Below are 26,051 nucleotides of genomic sequence, written 5' to 3' on the forward strand. Positions count from 1 at the left end.
CAAATTGGGGTGTAATTGAAGAGAAGGGAAGGAAGGAGAAATTTTTTTGTCTTTGTTCCGCTTCCTTCCTTTTCCTATGCAAACTCCCAAACACACCATAAAATAAACTCCCAAACCAAGCAAAGCAAAAAGGAAAATGAAAATAAAAACTGCACGTTGCTTTTAAGCTCTCTAGTACTTTTCGTCGGACAAATTTTTAAAAACAACCCATTTAGGAATTTATTGCCAAAAAACGACCCCATTCAAATAAATTTGCAAAAACCGACCTGGTTTCAGCCTCAGCGCTGAAACCAGGTCGGTTTTTGAAAATAAAAATTCCAAACCTTCACGGGAGTTGAACTCCCGTGAAGTTTAGCAGCTTTTAATTAAGCTGCTAAACTTCACGGGAGTTCAAAATTTTTTTTGAACTAAATTTTCAACTCCCGTGAAGTTTCATAATTCAAAATTTTTTTTGAACTAAGAAACTTCACGGGAGTTGAACTCCCGTGAAGTTTTAGAAATTTTTTTTTTAAAAACCGACCTGGTTTCAGTGCTGACGCTGAAACAAGGTTCAGCGCTGAAACCAGGTCGGATTTTGCAAATATCCTAAAAACGGGGCGTTTTTTGCAAATAAAAACTCAAATGAGTTGTTTTGAAAATTTGTCCACTTTTCGTCGTTGGCCTCCCCTCTCTGAAGGGAAAAGGTCGGGAAAAAAATGAGAGAGAAGAGAGCTTTTTTTCAGGAGAGAAATAGAGAGAGGGAAAAAAAGAAGAGCGGCGGAGAGAGGAGTAAACCCCTTTTCTTCCTCTCATTGATAACCTAAAGCCCTTCAAAGGTCAGTTCTTCTTGCCCTTGAGATATTATCTTTATTTTGAGTTCCATGTCTGCTGTGTCTCATGTCATCTGAGAGAGTTCTTTATTTTATTTTCTTTTCATTTTATTTACAAACTTCTGGCTACCCAAACCTATATAAGTTCTGTGGTTTTCAGAAGAACCTAAAGCTTTGTAGAATGTAGTTTTTAAAGATTCAATTAATTTTGTTCATGGGTTCCTGTTATGTTTAAAAATTAATCATCAAACTCATTATGGGCTTCAGCATCGTCAACCAAAGGTTGGGGATCTGTTTTAATTCCCCATCTTATTAATGGTTCTTAAAGTTGTGAATACTTGAAATTAAAGTTTGTACTTCATGGCTAGATACAGTCTTTGCAAAGGAAATTAGATGAGATTTCACAACTTTGGATAAAACATAGCTGAACGCAAGAAACTTGAAATGCAGCTGATTTTCAGTTTGAAGCCTGATTACGTGCTAAAGGTTGGTACATTGGCTAAAAAATCAGACTATTTTCCTGAAATTAGTTACTTAGTACCTGTGTTCTTTTTTTTTTTCATAAGGAAGCTATTGATGTAGGAAACACTTTCTGGTTTCAAGTTAGTTTCTCTCTGATTGGTAGCTGGAAGATCATGAGATGATTAATGATACTTGAAAATTTGACGTTGTTTTTTTTCATCCTTGCTTTCAAGTAGAACACTTTTGGTGGTATCCAATTGCATGAAGTTCAGCTGGGTGTTAGAGACTTAGGAGAACTCAACCCTAAAAGCTAGTGATTAGAGGGAATAAAAATCTCTTATAAATCACAATTGACTCCCCATTTAGTCGAGGTGGGGCTACAGGGACTAAAAGTACCACTATTGTTCTGCAGTCACATGCCCATGCAAGCTGGACATGCACTAGTCTACTCTTGATCAAACACTGCAATCCCAATATCACCACTTTGGCTTTGTACTAAATTAGTCAAACATTGCAATACTAGCTTCACCACCCGAGCTACTCGGTTACATTAGGAGACCAAGAGAATTCACCTCTCAAAGTTATGTCTTTAGATGTAGGGAACCTATGCCTCTCGTATGAACCCACAAGTGAGTTCCTGATTAGTCAATGTGGGGCTAGATAGACCCTAAACTAGGTGGCATTAAGGCTTCACGTATGATATAAGGTAATCAAGAATAATTAAATTGTTTTGTCTAAACAGAAAACTCGTCGTAAGTGAGTTGGTCCTCTACTAGTTTCTTTTAGGTTTAAAAAATGGAAATATCTGAGATGTCAACCAATAGTTTTTCTTTGTTTGTTTCTTTTTTTTATTGCCAATTGTTACTGATAGTTGAAGGTTTGATTTTTTGCTGTAGAGGGTCTAGTTACTGATAGTTGAAGGTTTGAATTGTGGGTGCTTACCAATAATTGTATCATTTACATGGTGGTGAATAGTATTTTTGACCAAGTCAAAATGATATGCCAATAATTGTATCCTTTTTGCAGTTCAAACTTCACGCTTAGGATAGCCATTAAAGGGATTAGTTGCTTAGAGAATGAGTGAAAGTGACGCAATTGAGAGCCATGGGATTGCTCTCGACAAGGAGAAAAAATGGGTGAAGTGCAAGTATTGTGATAAGGTGGTTCATGGCTTCAGCCGTCTTAAGCATCACTTAGGCGGTGTTGGCCATGATGTATTAGCATGTGTTCAAGCACTGGATGATGTTAAGCAGGGCATGAAGAATGCTCTTCTAGAAAAGAAGAAACAGAGGCTGTTGAAGCAAGTTGGGGAGTTGTACCATCCAGATCTTCCTCTAAAGAGGAAGATTTCTCTACCATTAACTACAGTAGATGAAAATTTTGCTGTAGAAACTGCATCTCAAGAGACATCAAATAGAATTGGAAGTGGTTCCCATGTTCAATCAACTCAGCCAACTCCTTTACAGCAGATAAACAATACTGAAGAAACGGCACCCCAAGAGGGAGGTGTCCCTTTCTCTGTCAAAAAAGAAGATGTCAATGTCATCAAGGAAGAAATGAAGGATGATTTAGCGCTGGTTGCCTCAAAGCATATAGGTAAATTCTTTTATGAGGCAGGTATTGACCTTAACACTATAAACTTGCCTTCTTTCCAAAGAATGATAGATGCTGCTATTATATGTGGACTCGGGTTCAAGGCTCCTAGGTATGATGAACTCAAAGGGTGGATCCTTGAAGAAGACTTCAAAGAAGTTTGTAGACATGTGGATGCTGTGAAAAGTTCTTGGAAGAAAACTGGATGCAGCATTTTGTTGGATTGCTGGAAGGATCAAAGTGGCAGGAGCCTGATTTCTTTTGTTGTAGATTGCCCACAAGGGACTGTTTTCCTGAGATCTGTTGATGCTTCTGATACTGTTAGAGACATTGATGCAATTTTCTTTGTGGTCAGTAAAGTTATCGAGGAGGTGGGTGTCCAAAATGTTGTTCAGGTCATTACTGATGATCTAACAGGTTATATGCAGGCTGTGGGCAATAAGGTAGCAGAGAAGTACAATACAATATTCTGGACAATATGTGCAGATCGTTGCATAGATCTTATTTTGGACAAAATATCGATGATTGAACATGTGAAGGAGGTACTTACTAAGGCTAAGACCATTACCCAGTTCATTTACAGTCATGCCTTTCCTCTGGAATTGATGAAAGCATACATTCGAAGAGAAGTGGTTATCCGGACTTCCAGATTGGAATCAGTGGCAGCATTTATTACATTGGAAAACATGATGTCTGAGAAAGACAATTTGCTGCATGCATTCAACTCATCCGTGTGGAACATGTCGCAGTGGGCTTCTAAAACGAAAGGTAGAGCCATATGCGAACTGGTCAAAAATCCTTCCTTTTGGGCTTCTGTTGCTGATGTTTTGAAGGTCACAAATCCACTAGTTGGTGTTTTGCATAGGATTAATAGAAGTGATGCACCTCCAATGGGTTTCTTATATGATTCCATGGATCGGGCAAAGGAAGAAATAAAGAGGAACTTAGGAGGTGAAGGAGCAAGATATGAGCCTTTTTGGATAATAATAGATCACATATGGAACAACTATCTCCATAGCCATCTTCATTCTGCTGGTTACTATTTGAATCCAATTCTCTTCTACTCGGATGATTTTTTTGTTGATAAGGAGGTCGCTAATGGGCTTTTACACTTCATTGTGCGCATGATTGGGGACCATCAAACTCAACAGCTGGTTGTTTTACAACTTGACGCCTACAGACATGCTATAGGTCGTTTTGAAGAGAAAATGGCAATTCATCAAAGGTCAAAAGTTCATCCAGGTGAGGGAACAAGATTATTCTTTCAGTTAATTTTATTGTGTTTATCAATTTGTTTGTGGAGATATATCAGTATTTAAAGAACATATCATGAGAGCCACTTGTATCCATCTTTTATCATCCATCTTAGAGGATACAAGCACATGCATAAAACTCGAGTTATTTGCACCCATCTTACTTCACATATATCCTTTCTTTTTGATTTTTATGGTGAGGTTATTCTCAGAAAGGCGACTAATAAATTACAGCAGTGTAGAAATTCACCGCTGCCGCTGCCTAAAGGCCTCTTTGGTAATCAGGGATGACATGTCTAGTGATATAGCTCTCTTAAGAGTATTCTGAAGTTCTCATTAGCTTTCAGGACGACACAAAACATTAAAAAGGGTTCAAATTTACATAGGTTCTTCCTAACTCTTCAAAGCCTAGTACAGTTCTTAGTTTTGCGTTCGATATCAAACTTTTTTCTAAAGATATTTATGGGTTGACTGTAAGCTCGCTTCATGGTGCCTGATCCTTGTCTTCATTGATCCACAAAAATAAATATCGATTCAGTTTTTCGATCATATATCCTTGTGGCCCTGAAATGACATGGTTTTTGCGTCTGACTATCAAAATGAACTTAACTCAGTCCTCAAATGTGATTTTATTGCGAGATAAATCGAGTTTTCTAACCTTTTGTCCTATACTCTGTGTGTGTTTGTTTCTGTCTCCCCATATTGTCTATTTTCTCTATTTTTTCCTCCAATTGCTCTCCTTCCCTCCTCTCTAATAACCCAAACACATGTTTGACATTCAAGGTTTTAAATATCAGTTATCGGAAATATATCAGATGACCAAAATTTATATCGGATTGCAATTATCGGAATATATTGGGGATAAGTAGTAAAAATCAGAGTGTCATATCGAATGGTGAGCATTTATAATATAATGTCCGCAAATATAATCTAAGCACACTTACTGAAATATAAACATACCAAAACACCTTGGAGAGAGGACTCAGAATAATTGAGCGATTTAACTTGAGGAAAGAGCGAAGGAGATGAAGAGAAATTAGGACTGGTTGCGTTAAACACGGTGGGAAACAATGAGTGAGATTGGTGGTTTTAATTTTATTTAGGGGTTATCGGGTTCGGGTATGAAAAATAAGGGTTTTGGCTCCCAAAAGCCAATCAATAGTTGAAATGTATTTTCTAACAAAATCAGCCGATTTAGACCCTATAAAAAGCGGCTTATTAATCAGACCTATCGTCGATATATAGGAGGAGATCGGTGAAAAATGATAACCTATTTAATTTTCCAAAATTCATATTGGCAGTGGTCCAAACCCTATATGTCGGCGATATATCCATAAAATCGATCTATTTTTAAAACACTGTTGACATTAGAGTTAAAACCTTACTCAAGCTATAAATATAAAATCTCTGAACAAGTAGATATGCATAGTCATATCCTTATCTATGTATTCAAACACATGCTTCATATACAATCTCTCTCTCTCTCCCCCTCTCTCTCTTTGTGTAGAGTTTATAAATTGTGTTCAGAGTATGTACTATTTTTTTTTTCATTTTTTTGTGATAAACCAACGTAGAATTGAGCCCAAGACCGTGGTAGTCATATTAGAAGCAGTGGGTCAGAGTATGTACTATTAATAGAAAAAAGAAGCTGAGAGTGTAATGAAGTTCAATTAAGAAGTGTTCTGTGCTAATCTGAGTCACTACCTGCGGTATCGCGGTCATGCCACATAACACAAAATCAACACAAGGGCACAATGGGAACACAAAATCAATAACATGCACCCAATTATAATAGCAACGTAGTTACATAGGCTTGCTTAAGCAAATAAATTGTAATTAGTAATACAATCAATAGTGACACAACAGTCACATATAGTCCCCAACTTATATAAGCTTACAAGCTTCTCCAAGAATTCAACATAGAGACTCTAGATAAGCATTTATCTTAAACAACTGTTGCTTCATAGAGAGATCAATTATTTCTATACTACATGCGTCAATACTTATAAATATACATATAAGCCTATTGGACCATATATACAAACCCGAAAAGAGTAACCATTCACATTTTCGACAAACTCTAAAAATATGACGCATGACACATGTGTAGACTGAGGAGGATCGACACCAAATATAAAAAGAGAAGTAAGAGCCTAGGTGTTCATCCTAAGAAACAAGCTAGAAAAGCCTTCTCTTTTTGATGTCTTCAAACATTCAGAAAGCTGAATATGTCGGTTGATATTTTATAAGTTGTCTGCTGGTGGGTACAGAGGACAAACAAACCCTTAGGGGAACACAAACCCAAAATTTACCTATTTTTAATTATAGTTCAGCTAAGTTTTGGTTTGTATGCCATCTATTATAGTGTCATACTTTAATTAGGTTCACTTTAGGAGAGCCATGAATTTTTTATTTGAATTTATGTATGATTGTGCCATTCAGATTTTGAGGTTCGCTACTTTTTTACATTTATAAAGCCTGAATGTCATGCATGGAAACGGACTAGTGTGTAATATGAATATTATACATGATTGATCACATGAAACGACATATTAACATCTTCCTGATTTAACATGTATGGTGAGTGATGAAGTATGTCATATTGGTCATGTGCAGAATGAGTTGCAATTCAACTAGTGGCATAATACAACATATATAAGCACTTAAAAGTCCAATCACATACATGACCATATTTCCTCTTCCATCATCACAATGCCACAATCGGTCAACAACTACCTAGGCACCATTTGCAATGGTCTACTAATCTTGTCATCTACCATCTTCTTACTGTACAAGGTGTTCAATTATCACATCATCGACCATCCTGGCACTGATTGCAATTATCTAATAGCCACATGATTTTCCATCTTGGTACCTGCCACAATGATCACATAATCATGTCGGACAAATCCTCGCATCATTCACAATGATCCCATAAGCATGTCATCCATGATGATCCAATAAGGTATCATCTATTGTCTATGATAAAAGAAATTGTTTCACCTGCTCATAGCCACTTCGGCTCCAGTATACAAATGCACCATTTACATTGTTAATGTTCATAATAAATACTATGCTATATGCATTAGTACTGGGATGCACTGAGAGGAAGGTGAACGCACCATAAGTTCTAAGAATATTCAGGAATAACTCTCAATGTAAGCGTATATAGATTACAAACTTATGTATACAAGACAACTAAAAATAAATGTAGCATGAGTTATTAGAATATGAATAAAAGAACACTAATTTAAAACATTTACTATCTGACTTATATTAAGAGCTTCACATGAATAGGGGTTAGATACTGGAGCTTACTTCAAGAGCGTGGCTTACATTAACTTTCACATATGTCTACTGTTAATAAGTACGTAAAGTGAGCATTAAGTAGAATTACATGGATGCAAGATTACAAAGCAAGCATGGATCAACCCAAATTGGGGCTTTATTTGTAAGGATTAAATTGGTTGAGTTATATGAGTGGGAATTATAAAATCATGGCTTATAGGAACATGAGGTGCATGATTGTGTTCTATAACTAAATGAGTAATCCTATGGAAATACAAGTTATAATAAGCATGCTCTATGAAACTGTTAATTATATGACCCACCTCTACTGTGTATGATGTGTGAGTTTTATTATATAAACTAAACACAAACTGTCCCTATAACCAAGGCCTAATTTAATATTGTCTTCAACTCTGTATCTGACTCATAATTATATGACTTCAATTTTATAACTTAACTAAAATATAATCAACCAACAACTACCTTAGTACCATCTGCAATGGTCTAGTAATCTCATCATCTACCATCCTCGTACAATGTGTTGAATTATCATTTCATAGACCATCCTGGCATCGATCACAGCTATTCAGTAGTTAATGATTTTCCATCTTGTCACTATTGATATATAATTATATGTAAATCGAAAATGTATAATGCAAAGTTTCAAACAATACATGTATATAGAAAAAAAAGGCAATACAATGTTTCAAACAATATGTACATAAAAAAACCATGAAATAAACATTGTCAGGTCAGACTTGAAATTATTCAACCAAAGTTTTCAAAATAAAAATATGTGTACCTTAGAGAATATTAACAAGTATTTAATGCAAATAATAATAATAATGATAAATAGTAAAAAGGCTAATCCCTCAACAAAATTGTCATCCACTATGAATCTCAGGTTAACCCTTAACAATCTCAAACGAGTTGAAACAAACAAAGCAGGACAGTAAAGCATCAATGAATCAAGATGTCTAATAATATATTGTTTTAAGTTCAAATCCTTAAACTCATCCTCAGTCAAACTGCCTATCCATGTGAGCCAATCTATATCCAAAACAAAAATGTTGAAACCGAGAAATACCGGAAAAAAAAATCTGATCAAACTAATGAAAATCACTTGGTATAGATGAGATTTTGTTAAATTGGCTTCCCTGCATCCCTTAACTTTATCCTTATCTATGTGCTTATCTCTGCCCATACAAAGCATCAGAACTTCACAAGAAAAAAGGACTCTTCGACATTAAAAACCCAATTCAGCTACAGTGAAAAAGGGATTCTACCACTTTTACACGTTCGCCTCCATCCTACGTAATCTCAACTGAAGCAACAAAGGTAAAAATGTTGGGATTGTGTCTTTGATTATTTGTGTAACTTCATGAGAATTGGATATGATTAGAGATCTATCATGATTAGGAGATTGGGTCTCATCATGATTAGGAGTTTGAATCCTATTCTAATTAAGAAGTTAGACAAGAGATAGAGTTTTGGTTTCCCTATATATATTTTTTTATTGTTGGAGGAAAAACCAAGCAGAGGAGAGAAAGCCAATATTCTTGTAATCTAGGTTAGCAGAGGGCGTAGCCTAATTCAAGAATATTGTGCGAGAGGCGAGAGTTTCGTAGTCTTTGTCTGTGCAAAAGATTACATCATTGAGAGATGGTTTCGTAGTCTTTATCCGTGCAAAAGATTGTAATTTGGAGGTGATAGTGGATTGATTTTTGATCCCGTGATTTTTTCTTATTGAGGGTTTTTCACGTTAAATCTTGTGTGATTCTATTTGCTACGTTTTGATATTTTTTAGGGTTTTTACGAGATCTAAAAATCCCAACAAGTGGTATCAGAGCGACGATGATGGATCCGGGAGCGTGTTCGCAAGATAGACATCATACAAAAGTAAAGATCGATGGCGTTACAAGAATCATAACGAAAAAAAGAAAAAAAAGGAAGGAACGACCATTGCTAGCTGGAGGATTTAACGACGACTAATCGTCCGAAGGAGAGTGCCCGAGGGATGCAATGTCCGACGGTGAAGTTTGCAGGTGGCTGCAGCAGTGAATCGCGGTCTCGAGGAGGTGCAACTGGTCACCGACAGAGGGCTTGCGTGGAGATGTATTGACAGTGAGAGGAGTAGGCAGCGACAAGTTGGCGGAGTTGTTTGGAAGAATTCTCGAGGGCTTCAGTTGGTGTGTAGACTCGAGGAGAACAGTGCTAGATTAGGTAGAGCTTGTAAGTAGGCACGACCGAGTGATACACAAGGAGATGAACATGGTGGCATTAGACTTGAAGACGATGCACACTCATATTCAGTTCAAGCCAAGTGATGAAGGAGATAGAGGCATCTGACTCTTAGTGTGGAGTAGAAGAGGTGCAACGATATAGTTTGAGACGAGCAATACAGGTGGAGCACAAGGATAATAAGTGGGGGGAGGCTATTGTCAGGCTCAAGTTGGGAGGAGAAGCATGGTTGATTTGTTTCTAATGTCAGAGGTGGCAAAATCTCTTGGTGTACATAAGAAAGATGGAGGCCCCAGGGCGAGGCAGACGATAGTGAGGGTCACGAGACGTCTTAGTTGGAGTGCAAGTGTTCTGATTAGGAGTGCGACTGCTTTGATTTGAAGTGCGAAAGAAATAGAAGATTCTAGCGAAAGAGGTAATGTTTTAAGACGACGATGATACATCTTTAAGGGAGTTTGGGAATCAAATTTAAAGTGGAGATTGTTGGGATTATATCTTTGATTCTTTGTATAACTTCGTGAGATTTAGATAGGATTAGAGATCTATCATGATTAGGAGATTGGGTCTCATCATGATTAGGAGTTTGAATCCTATTCTAATTAGAAAGTTAGGCTAGAGATAGAGTTTTGGTTTTTCTATATATATTTTTTTATTGTTGGAGGAAAAACCAAGCAGAGGAGAGAGAACCAATAAATATTCTTGTAATTTAGGGTTAGCAAAAGACGTAGCCTAATTCAAGAATATTGTACGAGAGGCGAGAGTTTTGTAGTTTTTGTCAGTGTAAAAGATTACATCATTGAGAGAGGGTTTCACAGTCTTTGTCCATGCAAAAGATGGTAAGGAGAGAGCTTTGGAGAGAATATGAGAGTTGATTATGTATATGTGGTGAGAGATTGAGAGACGAGAGTTGAGTGGTTTCTCTTGTAGTTCTCCCTAATACATAGTAGATTTCTCGTATTGTTGTCCGTGGACGTAGGTCGAAGTTGGTCGACCGAACCACGTAAATCTCGGTGTTCTTTCTTCTGAATTGTGGTTGTTTTATATATTATTGATTGTGGATTGGCTTTCAAGTTGCGCATATTATAGTAGGCGGGGAGACTAAAATTCCCCAACAAAAAAAGATAGTTTTCTTTCCCTTTTTTCTCCTTTCTCCAATCTAAAAAACTACTCTGACCTATGGTACACATGGCCGACAATGAGAAAAATGGCTCTGACCTATGGTATATGTGACAGATAGGCAATTAGAGAATGTCTTCAACCTACAATACTTGTAATCGACAAATAGTTAGAAAACGACTCCGATCTACGGTAGTCGTGACCAATAGGTAGTTAGATAACAACAAAAGGCTCCAACCTACGGTATTCGTGACCGACAAGTAATTGGAATAAATGGCTCATCCTTTTACAACCAATGTGATCAAAATAAAGAGCAGATGTTCATACAAAATTTTGTAATCAAGACTAACAGACGATTGTAGTAACACTAATAGGAGGAAAAAAAAGAATCTCCGCAATTTAGTTTGTAAAAAGAAAAAAAGAGAGAGTTATGCATGAATTTTATAAAATAAGAGAGGAGTGGAAATAATAAGTACCCTTGATTTTGCAGCTCTAAGCGCTCGTTGTCGACTTCAACAATTTAGAACAAGTTGCGCACTCTTGGGCTCTAATTTGATATTTTCAAGCCTAGTTATGTTGTTAATTATAGGTGTCATGTTAAGAAATTTCGATTTTTAGGGATATGTCTAATTCAAATGTGATTAGGAATTCAAATTCTAATGATGAGAGGAAAGTGTGATTAAAACCATTTTATAATTCTTTAAAGGAATCTAAAATGACATACACTTTCCTAAAGTTTGTCCAAATCATCTCTCAAAATTTGAAATTTCAAAAATAATCCCCTTAAATTTGTAAATTACAAAAAATCCCAGAAACTTGTGAGTTTTACAAAACAGTCCCTCTAACTTGTAAAATTACAAAACAACCCTTCTAACTTGTAAAATTACAAAAAACAACCCCTTAAATATGTACAATTACAAAACACTCCCTATACACCCTATAAAATCTGCAAATTTCAATTCAACCATTGGCAAAAATATCTAAAAATTACAATTCAACCCCCTTTAAAATCAACAATTTACATTTCAGACCATGTATTGACCCTTCTAAGACCTAAAATTTAGAAACCCTTATTTAGTCTGTAAGTACAAAAGGAGACCATAGAAATCAACTTTAAGACAATAAGAAAAGTTGAAATTAATCCAAATTTAACATTAAAGTACAATTCAAACCTAATAAGGTTCAAACCTATTAAGGTCCTAAAACTGTGTTAAATTTTTAAATATCTGCTAATACATAAATCAAATAGATCATAATGTCTTTGAACCAAAAAAAGCTCTTACTTCCAAAATTTGAACGAAAATATCACTAAAAATATGATACAAACAAACCATAACGAAAATTTCAAAAGTCGAATGACCTCTATGTCGTTAGGCTGGAGAACTGCCAAATATAATCAACCACTCCATCTTGAATTTCAAGTCAAATCCCTCTAAGAGGAAAACCCTCTCCCTATTAGAAAGTTCAAATTAAATTCATCTAAGAGGAAAACCCTCTCTATTAGAAAGTCCATATTAAATTCATCAAATTCATCTAAAGAGGAAAACCCTCTCCCTATTAGAAAATGCTAATCAAATTCATTATTCATCTATAGGAAAGCCCTCTCCCTCTTGGAAAATTCAAATTGAATTCATCTTATAGGAAAGTCCTCTCACTATTAGAAAGTTCAAATAAAATTTATCTAATAGGAAAGTTCTGCTCCTGTTAGAAAAATTAAGATTGAACCCATCGAGTAGGAAAGTTCTCTTCCGAACAGAAAATCATAAATCAAATTCATTTGATAAGAAATTCCTCTAGTTATCATAGATTCAAATCAAAACCTTTTGATAGGAAAATCTTCTACCTATCATAAACAAATTTATATGGCAAGAAAGTCCCCTTACTGTCTAGGAATCAAAATCCATTCTTTTGGTAAAAAAATCCTCTCTTTATCAGAAGTCTAAAGTTTTCTTAATCGAAAGGTCCTCCCCTTTTATTACAAAAAATATTAAAATATGTTAAATTTCATGCTCAATTTATTTTGTGATTTCTTAATACATGTAACCTATTAATCGAAATTTTTCCTTTGGTTCATTCAACAAAGGGATAATTAACAATAGGCTCTTGAGTCTAGTGAAGATATCGAACCCCACATTTAATAGACCTATGCTTCTAGTAGAGGGAATTTTAGGAAATCATCTTGAAATTTAAAATCATTTGTTCTTCCATCCATCCTAAGGGGCGACTCCTTTAAAGTTTGTTTTGCGACCTTACAACTTCTGGCATGCCATACGGGGTAAAATTTTAATATTGTTCACTCCATCAGTCAAATTCTCTCTCATTGTTTGCAAGAAAAAAAAGAAAAAGAAAAGGAGGTAAACTGATGTCAATGTTGTAGTACCAAGTCTCTTCATGAATGTGAGATCAAAAGTTGTTCAAAGGATGGAACCATTGCATCCTTAAAAATCATGACCTGGAGCTCTAAAAGGGGATAGAAAGGATGAAGGTGAAATCACAAACTTCATAAACATGAAAGAATTGAATATGGATATAACTTATTTTGAAACAATCCTCGAAGATGTATATTACAAAATACTCTCCATAGATTTATATAATATGCAAATTACAATTCAACCCCCGAAAAAAATGACAATTCAGCCATTGTGAAATTGATAATTTACATTTTAGACTATGTTAAATTTGCAAATTACATTTCAACCTCAACTTAGAAAAATTACAAAATGACCCTTCGAAAACTTGAAAATTAGAAAGCCCCCATTAGTCTGTAATTAAAAAAGAAGACTATAGAAAAAGAAAAGTTACAAACTAGACCAAATTATATTTAAATTACAAATCAAACTTAATAAGAAGTTTGTAAAACTATGTTAAAATTCCAAATCCCAATGCATAAATCAAATAAAGTGTAATAATTTACATTTTAGACCATGTTAAATTTGCAAATTACATTTCAGCCTCAATTTAGAAAAATTACAAAATGACCCTTCGAAAATTTGAAAATTACAAAGCCCCAATTAGTCTGTAATTAAAAAAGGAGACTAGAGAACTCAACTAGAGAACAAAAAGAAAAGTTGCAAACTAGACCAAATTGTATTTAAATTACAAATCAAACTTAATAAGAAGGTCATAAAACTGTGTTAAAATTTCAAATCCCAATGCACAAATCAAACAAAGTGTAACATCTTTGAACCAAAGGAAAGCTCCAACTTCCAAATTTCAAACGAAAATATCACTAACTAAAACTCAAATCATATAGAGCAATCAACCTCTGTCATTAAATTGCAGAACTACCGAATTTAATCGACCACTCCATTATGAATTTCAAATCAAATTCATCTAATAGGAAATCCCTCTCCCTATTAGAAAATTCAATCAAATTCATCTAATAAAAAGAATCCTCTTCCTATTAGAAAATTCAAATTAAATTCTTCTAATAGGAAAGCTCTCTTCTTGTTGAAAAATTCAAATTTATTTAATCTAATTGGAAAGTCCTCTTCTTGTTAGAATCCAAATCAATTTCATCTAATAGGAAAGTCCTCTTCGTGTTAGAAAATTCAAATCAACTCATCTAATAAAAAAACCCTCTCCCTATTGGAAAATACAAATCAAATCTAATTGGAAAGTACTCTTCTTGTTAGAAAATCCAAATCAAATTGATCTAATAGGGAAGCCCTATTCATATTAGAAAATCCAAATCAAATCTAATTGGAAAGTCCTTTTCTTGTTAGAAAATTCAAATCAATTCATCCAATAGGAACATCCATCATTGTTAGAAAATCCAATTCAAATACATTTAATAGAAAAACCCTCATCCTATTAGAAAATCCAAATCAATTTCATCTAATAGGAAAGCTAAAGCCCTCAACTTGTTAGAAAGTTAAGTTCAATTTCATCCACTATTAAAACCATTTTCCTATGAAAGGGAAAGTCCTCCCCCTATTAGAAATCATAAATCAAATTTATTTGATATGAAAGTGCTCTAATTTATCATAAAAATCAAATCAAAACCTTTTGATGGAAAAGTCCTCTACTTATCATAAAAGTCAACATTTTTTTCTAGCAGGAAAGTTCTCCCCTTGTTGGGAAACAAAATCATTTCTTCTGGTAGAAAAGTCTTTTCTTTATCAAAAATCTAAAGTTTTCTTACTAGGAAGGCCCTCCCCTTATTATCACAAAAAATCAAAATATATCAAATTGATGGGAAGAAACATACAATCAACCAATCCATCCGAACAACACTTAGGGCAAAGCATAGTGAAAAAAATAATCTTTCCTTGTGTGAACCTAACAGGTGCCAAGGAAATAGAGCATAATACCAAGAATAATATGAAGCAATCAATCAGCAAATAAGAGGTCAAACCACATACCATAATAATTTTAACGTGGAAAACCTCTCCAATGCAAGGCGTAAAAACCATAGGACTTAAGTTCACCCAAAAAATTCACTATCAAATAGTGAAAAATCACAAGAGTTCTTCTCTAGATAATCTAGAGGCATACATCAACCACAATCATCTAGAGTAACATGCCCTTAGCAACCATCATCAAGAAAGAAGCCAACAAGAAAATTGCGAACAATCTCACCAAAAGGAACTGTACAAAGGTTATAATTCGAGTCCACATCTTGACACCACAAGGCTGCAAATCGATCACTACTGTTCAGACTGTAGCCTTGTGTCCTTTTTTAGCTGACCAAATTTCAGCCCAAGCTAACGCTAGATGGCTTCGATTCGGAGATTTTTCTTAGGCCGCGCAAGAGAAAACTGCACCTCTTTTTTCTTCTTTTCTTTTTCTTGATTTCAGTTCTCTAGATGTTTTTCTCCTAAGGGCTATAAAAAACTCGATAAGAGGGGAAAGAAACCCTTTCTATCATAATGGCAAAAAGACCAAGTTGCCATCAGGTCTTTCCAAATTGGTTGAACCAATTCAGCTAATTTTTATTAGATTTGGGTTTAACCGTCCATCAAGGGTGACCCAAGCCCAATAAATCACCCCCTCATGACTAGGTGGGGGGTTTACTATTTCGGCGATGGTATGACAAGTTTTAAGCTTCTTTTTGGTAAGGCCTTAATCATCATATCAGAGCTATAATGATTAGTATGTATTTTTTCAAGTGATAACAAGTTGAAATTCAACACATCCCTAATCCAATGATACCTCAATCAATATGCTTCGATCTAGCATTAAAGGTAGAATTCTTACCAAGAGTAGCGCTTTGGCTATTGCAAAATAGTGCATAGTGGTCTTGCTTGAAATCAAGCTCAATCTATTTCTTCATCTAAAGCTACTCCTTACAAGTTTCTGCCACTGCGATGAACACTACTTTAGTGGTGAAAAGTGCAATACATTTCTGATGTCTCGACTACCAAGCCACAGCTCCACCATTGAAAGTGATCAAATAACCCGAGGTGGACTTGTGAGAATCAACATCTCTAGCCACGTATGAATATGTGTAGCCAACAAGCAAAGACTTCTCACCACGAATCGGAGATATCTCATAATCCATTTTATTGCTTCTTAATGCTCTCTAACTGGATTTGAAAGAAATCTATTAATTGTTCTAACAACATGTGCTATATCAGGTCTTGTACACACCATAACGTACATCAAACTTTGCAATGTCGAGGCATACTGAACTCTTTGCATTTCTTTCTTCTCATATTCAGTAAGACTTTGCTTTGTGTTCATTCTAAAGTGAGTAGCAAAAGGACATCTTATCACTTTAGCTTTATGCATGTTGAATCTTTGAAGTGTGGTTTAATGGAACCCGATTTTTTATTATTCACGGGACGATTAAAGGAGTGTAATACATTACTCATTACGAATCGGGTACAAGGAGGTAGGCTTATATGATACGCCGGGAAAAGTGGGACGCTTTAGGTATAGTCCTTAAATGTAGGAATCATAGGTTTTGCATGAGTCAAATTTAAAAAATATGCTAGTTGATACCATAATGGTAAAAGAACCTTGAGGATCATGTTGCAATTAAGATATGCATGGTTTATTTGTTTTATTTCTCACTTTTTTGTTGTTCCTTTAGAAAAGAGTTAATATTTTTAAAATTTTAACTAGTTTGAAGTCTAAATCGGGTCACTACAGTTGGTGAATCGGGTCGTGTTCCATGTGGACCTGGAATAATTGAACCTGAGTCGTGGTTCACTATAGCGTCCTATGTTTCCAACTTCTATGCTTTGAAGTACTTTCTCAATGTACTTTTCTTGTGATAAGGCTAACTCCTTTTTCTTTCTATCCTGAGTTATCTTTATGCTAATCTTCCGCTATGCCTTATCTATAGAAGTCACCAAATGTGGAGCCATCTTATGCTGGATATTAGTTTTCAATCCAGTGCGAAATCTAAAAAGGGCAAACTAAGGTTCTTCCTGAAAATTATAACGATCTACTAAGTCACAAACTTGACCATGTTTTTACGGATAAGTTTCTCTGACGCAGTGTCGAAAGTTGATCTATCAATCTATATAAATGTGAGGGTGAGAGATTCTTCTTTGAGCTTCTTAATAGGATCTTGATGTGTTCTAGACAACTGTCTCTCGATTGAGATCCAATAGATCTTGGCCAACCTTATCAACTTCATCCTAGCAAATCGGATCATTCGGCTCTCAGACATATCGCATCAATTAAAGTAGTGGTCTATGTCTGCTATTCAATCGCTAAACTTTTAGGGCTCATGTTTACTATCCAAAGTTTTAAATGTCGGATGCCGGTTCATGTTGGACGACTAAAATTCATGTCGGATAGCGAAAATCGGAGATATGTCGAGGGACATGAAAAACATATCAGATTGTCATATCGGATGGTGTGCATATATGTAATATAAATATCATAAATAAAATCTAAACATACTTAATAAATTCTATTGTTTAAACATATAAAAAATTAAATAGCTTATGATACTTTGTGTAGAAGATGTGAACTTTGTGTATGTGGGTGTTTTAAGATAATGCTTCATTTCTAGAGTCAAATGCTATGCCTTATCCACAGAAGTCACCAATGTGGAACCATCTTATGCTGGATATTAGTTTTCAATCTAGTGCGAAATCTAGAAAGGGCAAACTAAGGTTCTTCTTGGAAATTACAATGGTCTACTAAGTCGTCAAACTTGTCCATGTTTTTACGGATAAGTTTCTCTAACGCAGTGTCGAAAGTTGATCTATCAATCTAAATAAATGTGAGGGTGAAAGATACTTCTTTGAGCTTCTCAATAGGATCTTGATGTGTTCTAGCCAGCTGTCTCTCGATTGAGGTCCAATAGATCTTGACCAACCTTATCAACTTCATCCTAGCAAATCGGATCCGACTCTCAGACATATCGTATCAATTAAAATAGTGTTCTATGTATGCTATTCAATCACTAAACTCTTAGGGCTTATGCTTACTATCCAAGGTTTTAAATGTCGGATGTCGGATCATGTCGGACGGTTAAAATTCATGTTCGGATAGCGAAAATCGGAGATATGTCGAGGGACATGGAAAACAAATCAGATTGTCATATCGGATGGTGTGTATATATGTAATATAAATATCATAAATAAAATCTAAACATACTTAATAAATTCTAATGTTTAAACATATAAAAAATTAAATAGCTTATGATACTTAGGGTTGATGTTGATGGAAAGAAGTGAGAAAAGAGGAGTCCGATGTTGATGGTTAAGGAAAGAGAAGATCACCTGATATTGATATCGAAGTAATAGCTCGGAGAAGAAACCAATGAGATGTCGAAGGAGAGAGAGAAGATGAGCGACAGAAATGACTTCGGTCTTTTTTTTTTTATTTTCCCTAACTGATTTGGTTTTGTCTTTGAAAGCTATACTAAGATAATCAAGAATTTAAACTCAAACCTTATTAGATAAACATAACCAAAAGAACAAAAAAAATCAGCTAATTTTTCTGACTGAAAAATCAGCCGACATATTGAACATGTCCCCCGATATATCCACCCGACATATCCGATATGTCTCCCGATATATCCGACATAAACCCTGAAAACGCAATACACATTGAAAAACTCCATATTGTGTCGATCGGCCCCTAAATCCGACATGTCGGCCGACATGTCCGACATGTCGCCCAACATTTAAAACACTGTTATTATCAAAGGTTTAGGTCTCTATCTTCACTTTCTTAGTGATATCGTCTTCCCTAGCGTTAAAATAGGTTTCATCAAGATCAGGTTACTCGTCATAACCCCTATGTGGCCTATCGTATGTGCCATGTCCTCTAACAGGTTGTAGTATATGCCCACGGTCATCCCTAACAAGTCTTCTACCATTCCTAACTAGAGGGCCATCTTGTGGCTCACAAAAGCGGGTATCTAACTAATCTAGATATGCAGTAATCTGTTCATCTTTAGTGTTTTGATCTTCCATGAACGTGTTAAAGGCCGGGATGAGGGTGGTCATTTGTGCTTGTGTGTCGTTTTGTGAATCATCCATAGTGTTCCTAAAGGTCCTAATACTATGTAGCATGAGCAGATCTATCCTAGGCTTTGGTACCAAATATGATGCATGATGAGACAAAAGAAAACACTAATGCCAATGAGAACTATTAATCAAGACAACTTAGAAATATATTGCGTGTATGCAATTTAGCGTGGATGCGAGCTCTAACAATTCAGCGTTGAGGATGAATGGAATTCTATATGATGAAATGTGATCGTCTGTTAAATAAGATCCACAAATATGACAATAACCAGTGATGATCATAAATCAACTATGAAATTCTATAGAGAGAAAGAATAGATGACTGAATTCCAAAGTTGTGTTCATAGATCACCTGAGTATGGCAACTCACATACACATGTTGAGGTCCTAACTAAATTTGCAAGTCGACAATCCTCTTTCAACAGAGTGAGATTTGTCCACAATGTATAGGAATCAACTGGTTCAACAATTTAGATTACTCCTTAGCAAGCACTAACAAATAATTAAGACTATAGCCAAGGTTTTAAATATCGGTTATCGGGGATTTATCGGACGACCAAAATCCTTATCGGATAGCGAAAATCGGGGATATATCGAGGATAAGTAGTATTTATCGGAGTGATATACTGGATGATGTGTATATATAATATAATAATTAAAAAATATAATCTAATCATGCTTAATAAAATATAAACATATCAAAATGTAAATCATCATGTTTAGAATCACTAACAAATTGTAGAAAGCGAAACTTGCATCATAGCCTTGAAAAAATATATTGTTAGTTAAAATGGGCCGATAATCTCGATAATCCCGATAAAAAAGTCTTACTTATCGGCCGATAAGTGCCGATAACGCCGATAAATCGCCGATAAACCTACAAAAACGATAACCGATTAAAAATCCAATTTATCCTAGCGGAGAGCTCCCAAATCCGATAAATCAGCCGATAATATCGATTATCGGCCGATATTTAAAACAGTGACTATAACCAATCCCATAGGAACAATCCAAAGACAAATAATAACGTAAAAGCCAAAGAACTTGTTAATCTCAAGGTCAAGAAGTTAGGGATCTGATGGAGCTCTATTCAATGTCAGTGAGAGCTGGAGTTTCAATTGATGATGATTAAAGAAGAGAATGGTAGTTATTGATGGCCTCATGGTTGGAGAGGGATGTGAGGATCGTCGTCAATGTTGTGGCTGTGTCAGAGATGATTAGAATTGGATCGGCTATATTGGAAGTGAGGTTGAGGGTTGAAGGTGATGAATAGTAATCAAAATAACTTTTATGTGAACAGTGACGATATAGAAGTTTCTGAGAATTATGAATATTGTTTAATTGTTATGAGGGCTGAGATTTGATGGATTTTGAAATAGAGAGTTGAGATTAAATAATGGGCTCCACACCCTAGGTTTCACACCTATTTAAAAGCAATTTACATGCGGTAATTAAATCTCAAATTCTCCTATCAAAAATAGCTTGCCTTCCATAAAGGCTTCACATTATTTATAACCACAAACAAAATCAAATCAAATCGCTAAGTCACTCTCAAATCTTATCAAAAATAGAAACTCAAATAAAATCCTACCAACTAAAATCTTTGAAATCATAAAGAATAAATCCAAAATCAATCATATCCTCCAAATCATATCATATGTTTCTTTCTCCTAGAATGTACTCGATGGATTCCCATCAGTGATTCTCATGCAACAAAGACTTCATTTCATCTTTCATGGCTTCAACCCACTCTTTCTGATGCTCATTTTACATAGGTTCTTTGAAAAATTCAGGTTCTCCCCCGTCAGTAATACATACTCGTTAGGAGAGTATTTATTGGAAGGCTGTTGATTTCTGATAGACCTCCTAGGTGCAACAGTTAGGTGGATCTTTTAAAATTGGTGGCTGAACATGTCCATCATCATCATCATTACCGTCTATCTAGTCTGTGTAGAAGTGTTGGCATCATCTGTATCTTGCTAATCATTCTGCATCTCATGCTGAACACATTCTAGCACTACTCTAGGAGGTATTGAATCCAAATTTGTAAAGACATCATTGCAATATGGCAACTTCTTTGTCTTGTCGATTTCCGATATGTTTTAGTCTTCCATGAACATCCCATCTTGACTTCTAACAAATTTCTTTCAATTAGATTATCCAACCTATAGCCGAACCCATCTTGGCCTAGAAATACACTCTGCTTCGTCTTTACATCAAGCTTCGACATCTTATAGTTGGTAATGTGCACAGAAGCCTTGCATCCAAAGACTCGCTAATGATCATAAGAGATATCTTTGCCTAGTCAAACTCTATCTGGAACATCATGTTGCAAAAGAATATATGGTGAACAATAGTAGATAAAGACTCACGCCAGAATGATCTCGACAGTCCTGCATGTGAAAGCAAACATTTCATTCTCTCAATCAAGGTTCTATTCATTCTTTCAGCTACACCATTCAGCTGAAGTGTCTTTTGATATTAAATGCCTTGCTCTATACAATGGTCATCAAATGGCCCTGTGTACTCGTCCCCATTATATGTTGTGATACACTTCAACTTTCTCTCAGCCTGTCTTTCAATTGAAGCTTGAAAATGTTTGAACACCAGTAATACATAGGATAGTGAAGATTGAAAAAGATCTCACCCAAAGGAATTGCACAAAGATTGTATTCGAGTCCAAATCCTAACACCACAGAGCTCCAATCCGATCACCATTGTTCAGATTGTAGCCCTATGTGTTCTCTATCAGCTGACCAAATTTTAGCCCGATCTAACGGTAGATGGCTTTGGATTGGCGATTTTCCTCAGACCGTGTAGGAAAAAATGCACCTCTTTTCTCTCTTCTTTTCTTGATTTCAGTTCTCTAGATGTTGTTCTTTCAAGGGCTGTTAAAAAAACTCCAGGAATAAATGGGAAACGAAACTTATTTTTACCACAATGGCAAAAAGATCAAATTGCCATCAAGCCTCTCTCCAAATTGGTTTAACCAATTATGCTAACTTTTATTAGATTTGGGTTTAATGCTCCACTAATAGTGACCCAAACCCAACACAAATTTCATGCTTAATTTATTTTCTGAGTTCTTAGAAGATGTAACTCATTAATCTGAGGTTCGTTTGATTCAACCCAAATGATAACTAATTATAAACTCTTCAGTCTATTGAATATATCAAACCCCACATTTAATAAACCTCTTCTTCCTCATCCCAAAATTTAAACATCCGTTCTCCCATCCATCGTAAGGGTAACTCATTCAGACTTTGATTTGGCACCCTATAGTCACCTGCCAGAATGATCCTATGATCACATCATACACCATCCTTGAATCATCGATGATGATCTAATAAGGGAATAAGCACATCATCTTTCATCCATAATGAAAGAAACCAGTTCTGCCCCACATTGCTATTCCAGATCCATAATACAAATATAACATTTACTTTGTTAATAATTCATAACAAAGATTATGTTGTATGCAATATGCATTAGTATTGGGATATGTAGAGAAAATAGGGAAGGCAAAGTTCCTTATTCATCTAACCCTAAATTCTCTTAAATAGTGATTAGGAAAATATTATAAAATAGGTATGAGATAAAATTATATCTAATCACGTCTCACGGCATCTCAAGAATATTAATAATATCTAACAGGATACACTGAAGTGGTGAGACTCTATAGCCATCTAGGTTGTGGGATTCTCTTGTTACACATGAATTACAGGAACCACAGGAAGTAAACATAACTTCTAAGGGTATTCAAGAAGAGGACTCTTAATTCAAGCGTATAAATTGCAAGCTTATGTATATGAGAAACTGAAAAAACACAGGATGAGTTAGAATATGATACAAGGGCACAAGCTTAAAACATTTAGTATCCGACTTATATTAATAGCCTCACATGAATAGACATTAGATATTGGAGCTTGCTTCAAGAGTGTAGCTGACATGAACTTTCAAATATGTGTATAGTGTGAACAAATATAAAAAGTGAGAATAAAATAGAATTATATTTTTACAGAACTTAACATCATACATAGTAAGGGGCCAACAAAAGGAAAAAGAACTAGAATTATATGGATGCAAGACTAGGCAAGCATGGGTCATCCCAAAGAGAGTCCATATTTATAGGGATTACATGGCTTAAGTTATATAAGTGGGAATTGGAAGGATTACATAGTTACTTTGAGTTATATGAGTGAGAATTATAAGAGCATGGCTTACAGGAACATTAGTTGCATGACTGTTCATTCTATAGCTACATGAGTATAGGAATACAAGTTATAAAACTACGGAAATGTTAATTATATGACCTACGCTTACTATGTCAGATGCATGAGTTCCATAAATATAAAAATAAAACAAACTGCCCCTGTAACCAAACCTAATTAAATGTCGTCTTCGACTCTGTTGTTGATTATTAATTATAGTACTTTTGGATTTTATGTCTTGCTCATGCAAAATATATTGAAAGGATGACTTTGGTAATCCATAGTAGTCTTATTCAATTGAGGATGGTAATTATACACCTTAACTAGTTGCATCACATAAGACGTCGTCCTGGTTGACCAGCTCCGCTGTGGTTGATCATATATAGCGGGGACAAGGCTTGACAATTATGGCTATGATTGGTGTAATAAATCATATTCTGATATCCTTCTACTTATGAGCAGAACATTTGCAATAATCCTGTTTATATCTTGAAAATCTGTGTAATGAATTATATTTTTCAGACTAAAAATGGACAGCATGAGGACTTAAATATTTAACAAAATTTGTCCAGCAAGAAGAGACAACACAGTAAGAACTGAGATATTAGTAATTCCAGTCAATTAACATGATGAGCAGCAGAATATGTCAATGACAAGAAGGAAAAGTATAGACCTAGAGTTTACTATTAAGAGTCAATCTTTGTTTTTCCTAACTGTAACTTGTTATGATCTTGTGAGTTCCTTGTTTCTTAGATGTTCAGTTATACATTATATTGAAACTGATCCTCGACCCTTAGTACCCATCTTTGTTTTCTTGGGCTCTTTTTCCTTTTTTTTGGATATATACCCCTTAAATTATGTGTGTTTGCAAAAATACCCCCTAAATCATCAACTTTGGAAACAAAAATACCCCTTAATCAACAAATCATCCAATTTGTTGGATGTGGTGTGTAAACATTTGACTATTTTGTTGATATTTTTGCATTGCAGTTACAAATTATCCTACCAAAGTTGACAATTTGTTGATTTTGGGATTATTTTTTTCAAACATGATAATTTGGAGGTAATTTTGCAAATACTGAAATCTGGAGGTAGTTTTCCAAATACAAATGAAATAAAGGGTAAATATTGGCTACTGGCCAAAGGGGTAGGTTGATTTCTCACTTTCATATTTTTGGGTGGAGACAGAGAGACTTATCTTGCCAGCATCAGGGTAGGTTAGGAGGAAAGGTTATGCGTTGTTGCAATTTCTTGCTCATGCATTATACACTATCTGTGAATTGACCATAGCTCATCATAATTTTTTTTTTTGTTGAGAAGCTCCTTAACAATATCCATGTTTTCGTGCTTGCAGTCGGCAGAAGCACGTCTTTTAAAAGTGATCCTTTATTAGTCCCCCACGCCAATGTTAATCCTTTATTTGAGGTTGTTGATAAATTGGATCAACAGACTGGGGCTGGAAACCAGCTGTACTTATTTTCCTTGAAGTTTTTGTGCAATACAATTTGCTGTATTATCTTGGATGAACTGTTAACAGATTTATTTAAAAAAAAAGTGCTAACACCACATGCAATCACATATTATGTGTTTTTATGCTGTTATTGCAATACATATATGATAATATGGCTTATCTTCTATACCTAGTTTACTAGTTGCTATGCTTCAAAGCTTTTACGACATTGTATATCAACCATGCATTCTGACCCTATTCGTTCTCTCAAGATGGCCTATATAGCAGGATCTCAAGTTAACCACACTTTATGAATAATACATTTGATTCTTATTTATTACTTTCCACATTTGCAGCAGAGTGGTGGTGTTTATATGGAAGCGACTGCCCCGAGCTACAGAAACTCGCTGTGAAAACTCTTAGCCAGACTTGCAGCACCACGTCTGTGTACAAACTCAGGAGAGTTTTATCAGAGCAATTGCATGCTAATGCAAGAAGCTGCATTGAGCAACAGAAGTTTGCTGATATGGAGTTTGTGCGAAGCAATCTTTGCTTGCGGCAGACTAATAGCATCAGCCTTGAAGAACTGACCTCAATGGATGATTGGATTTTAGAAGACTAGCAGTTTGGCTTTTACATTCTAACCAACCGTGAAAAGTGAAATATGTAAATAGACGAAAAAAGTATCCCATCCTCTCATTTTGGGTCAGCGTATTTTGTGCAGCAGCTTATTCTTAAGGGCATGTGGTTATGTTGTTGAAGAGGATGGTACGTTAATCTATAATAGCGAGACAAAGGGATGGGTGACGTATTATTTCCTTGTGTCAAATTTTGGTTTCTAACAATGTACAACTATAGAGACAGTGAGTTGGTTTAAGTAGAAGTAACTTGGGTCTTTTCGTTTCTCATTTGATTGCTCCCTTTTTGTTTTTCATCGACCAAGGTTCTCCATTTTCCTCTGTGTGTTTGCTCGGAGTCGAACTCATTTGTTTTCTGCTTTTCTTCTTTTTAGTTTTACTCTGTGGAGTTACTAATAGTGGTGCTAATATCAACTTAGGATACACTTGATGGGAACGGGGTCCATCCCCATGATGAATTAATATGGATTTAATCCATGGAGATTTTATGGTTCATTACATTCATGCATTGATAGATTGTCTTTCCTCATGCATTAGGAAAAGGAAGGACTA

The 26,051-nt window shown here is 35.3% G+C and overlaps 1 protein-coding gene across 2 annotated transcripts; it reads left to right on the forward strand.

Moving 5' to 3' along the window:
• On the forward strand, window positions 675-25,769 carry LOC109825945. 2 transcript variants are annotated; one of them, XM_020392862.1, is made up of 3 exons: window positions 675-815; window positions 2,298-4,106; window positions 25,218-25,769. In XM_020392862.1, exons 2-3 carry the CDS (start codon window positions 2,348-2,350, stop codon window positions 25,481-25,483), a joined length of 2,025 nt encoding a protein of 674 aa, XP_020248451.1. In that variant the 5' UTR covers window positions 675-815; window positions 2,298-2,347; the 3' UTR covers window positions 25,484-25,769. The 2 variants fall into 2 exon arrangements, with proteins under 2 accessions (XP_020248451.1, XP_020248452.1); XM_020392863.1 differs by having other exon boundaries at window positions 25,221-25,769.

This window comes from Asparagus officinalis, chromosome 10, assembly GCF_001876935.1.
Source record: "Asparagus officinalis chromosome 10, Aspof.V1, whole genome shotgun sequence".
Taxonomy (NCBI): Eukaryota; Viridiplantae; Streptophyta; class Magnoliopsida; order Asparagales; family Asparagaceae; genus Asparagus; species Asparagus officinalis.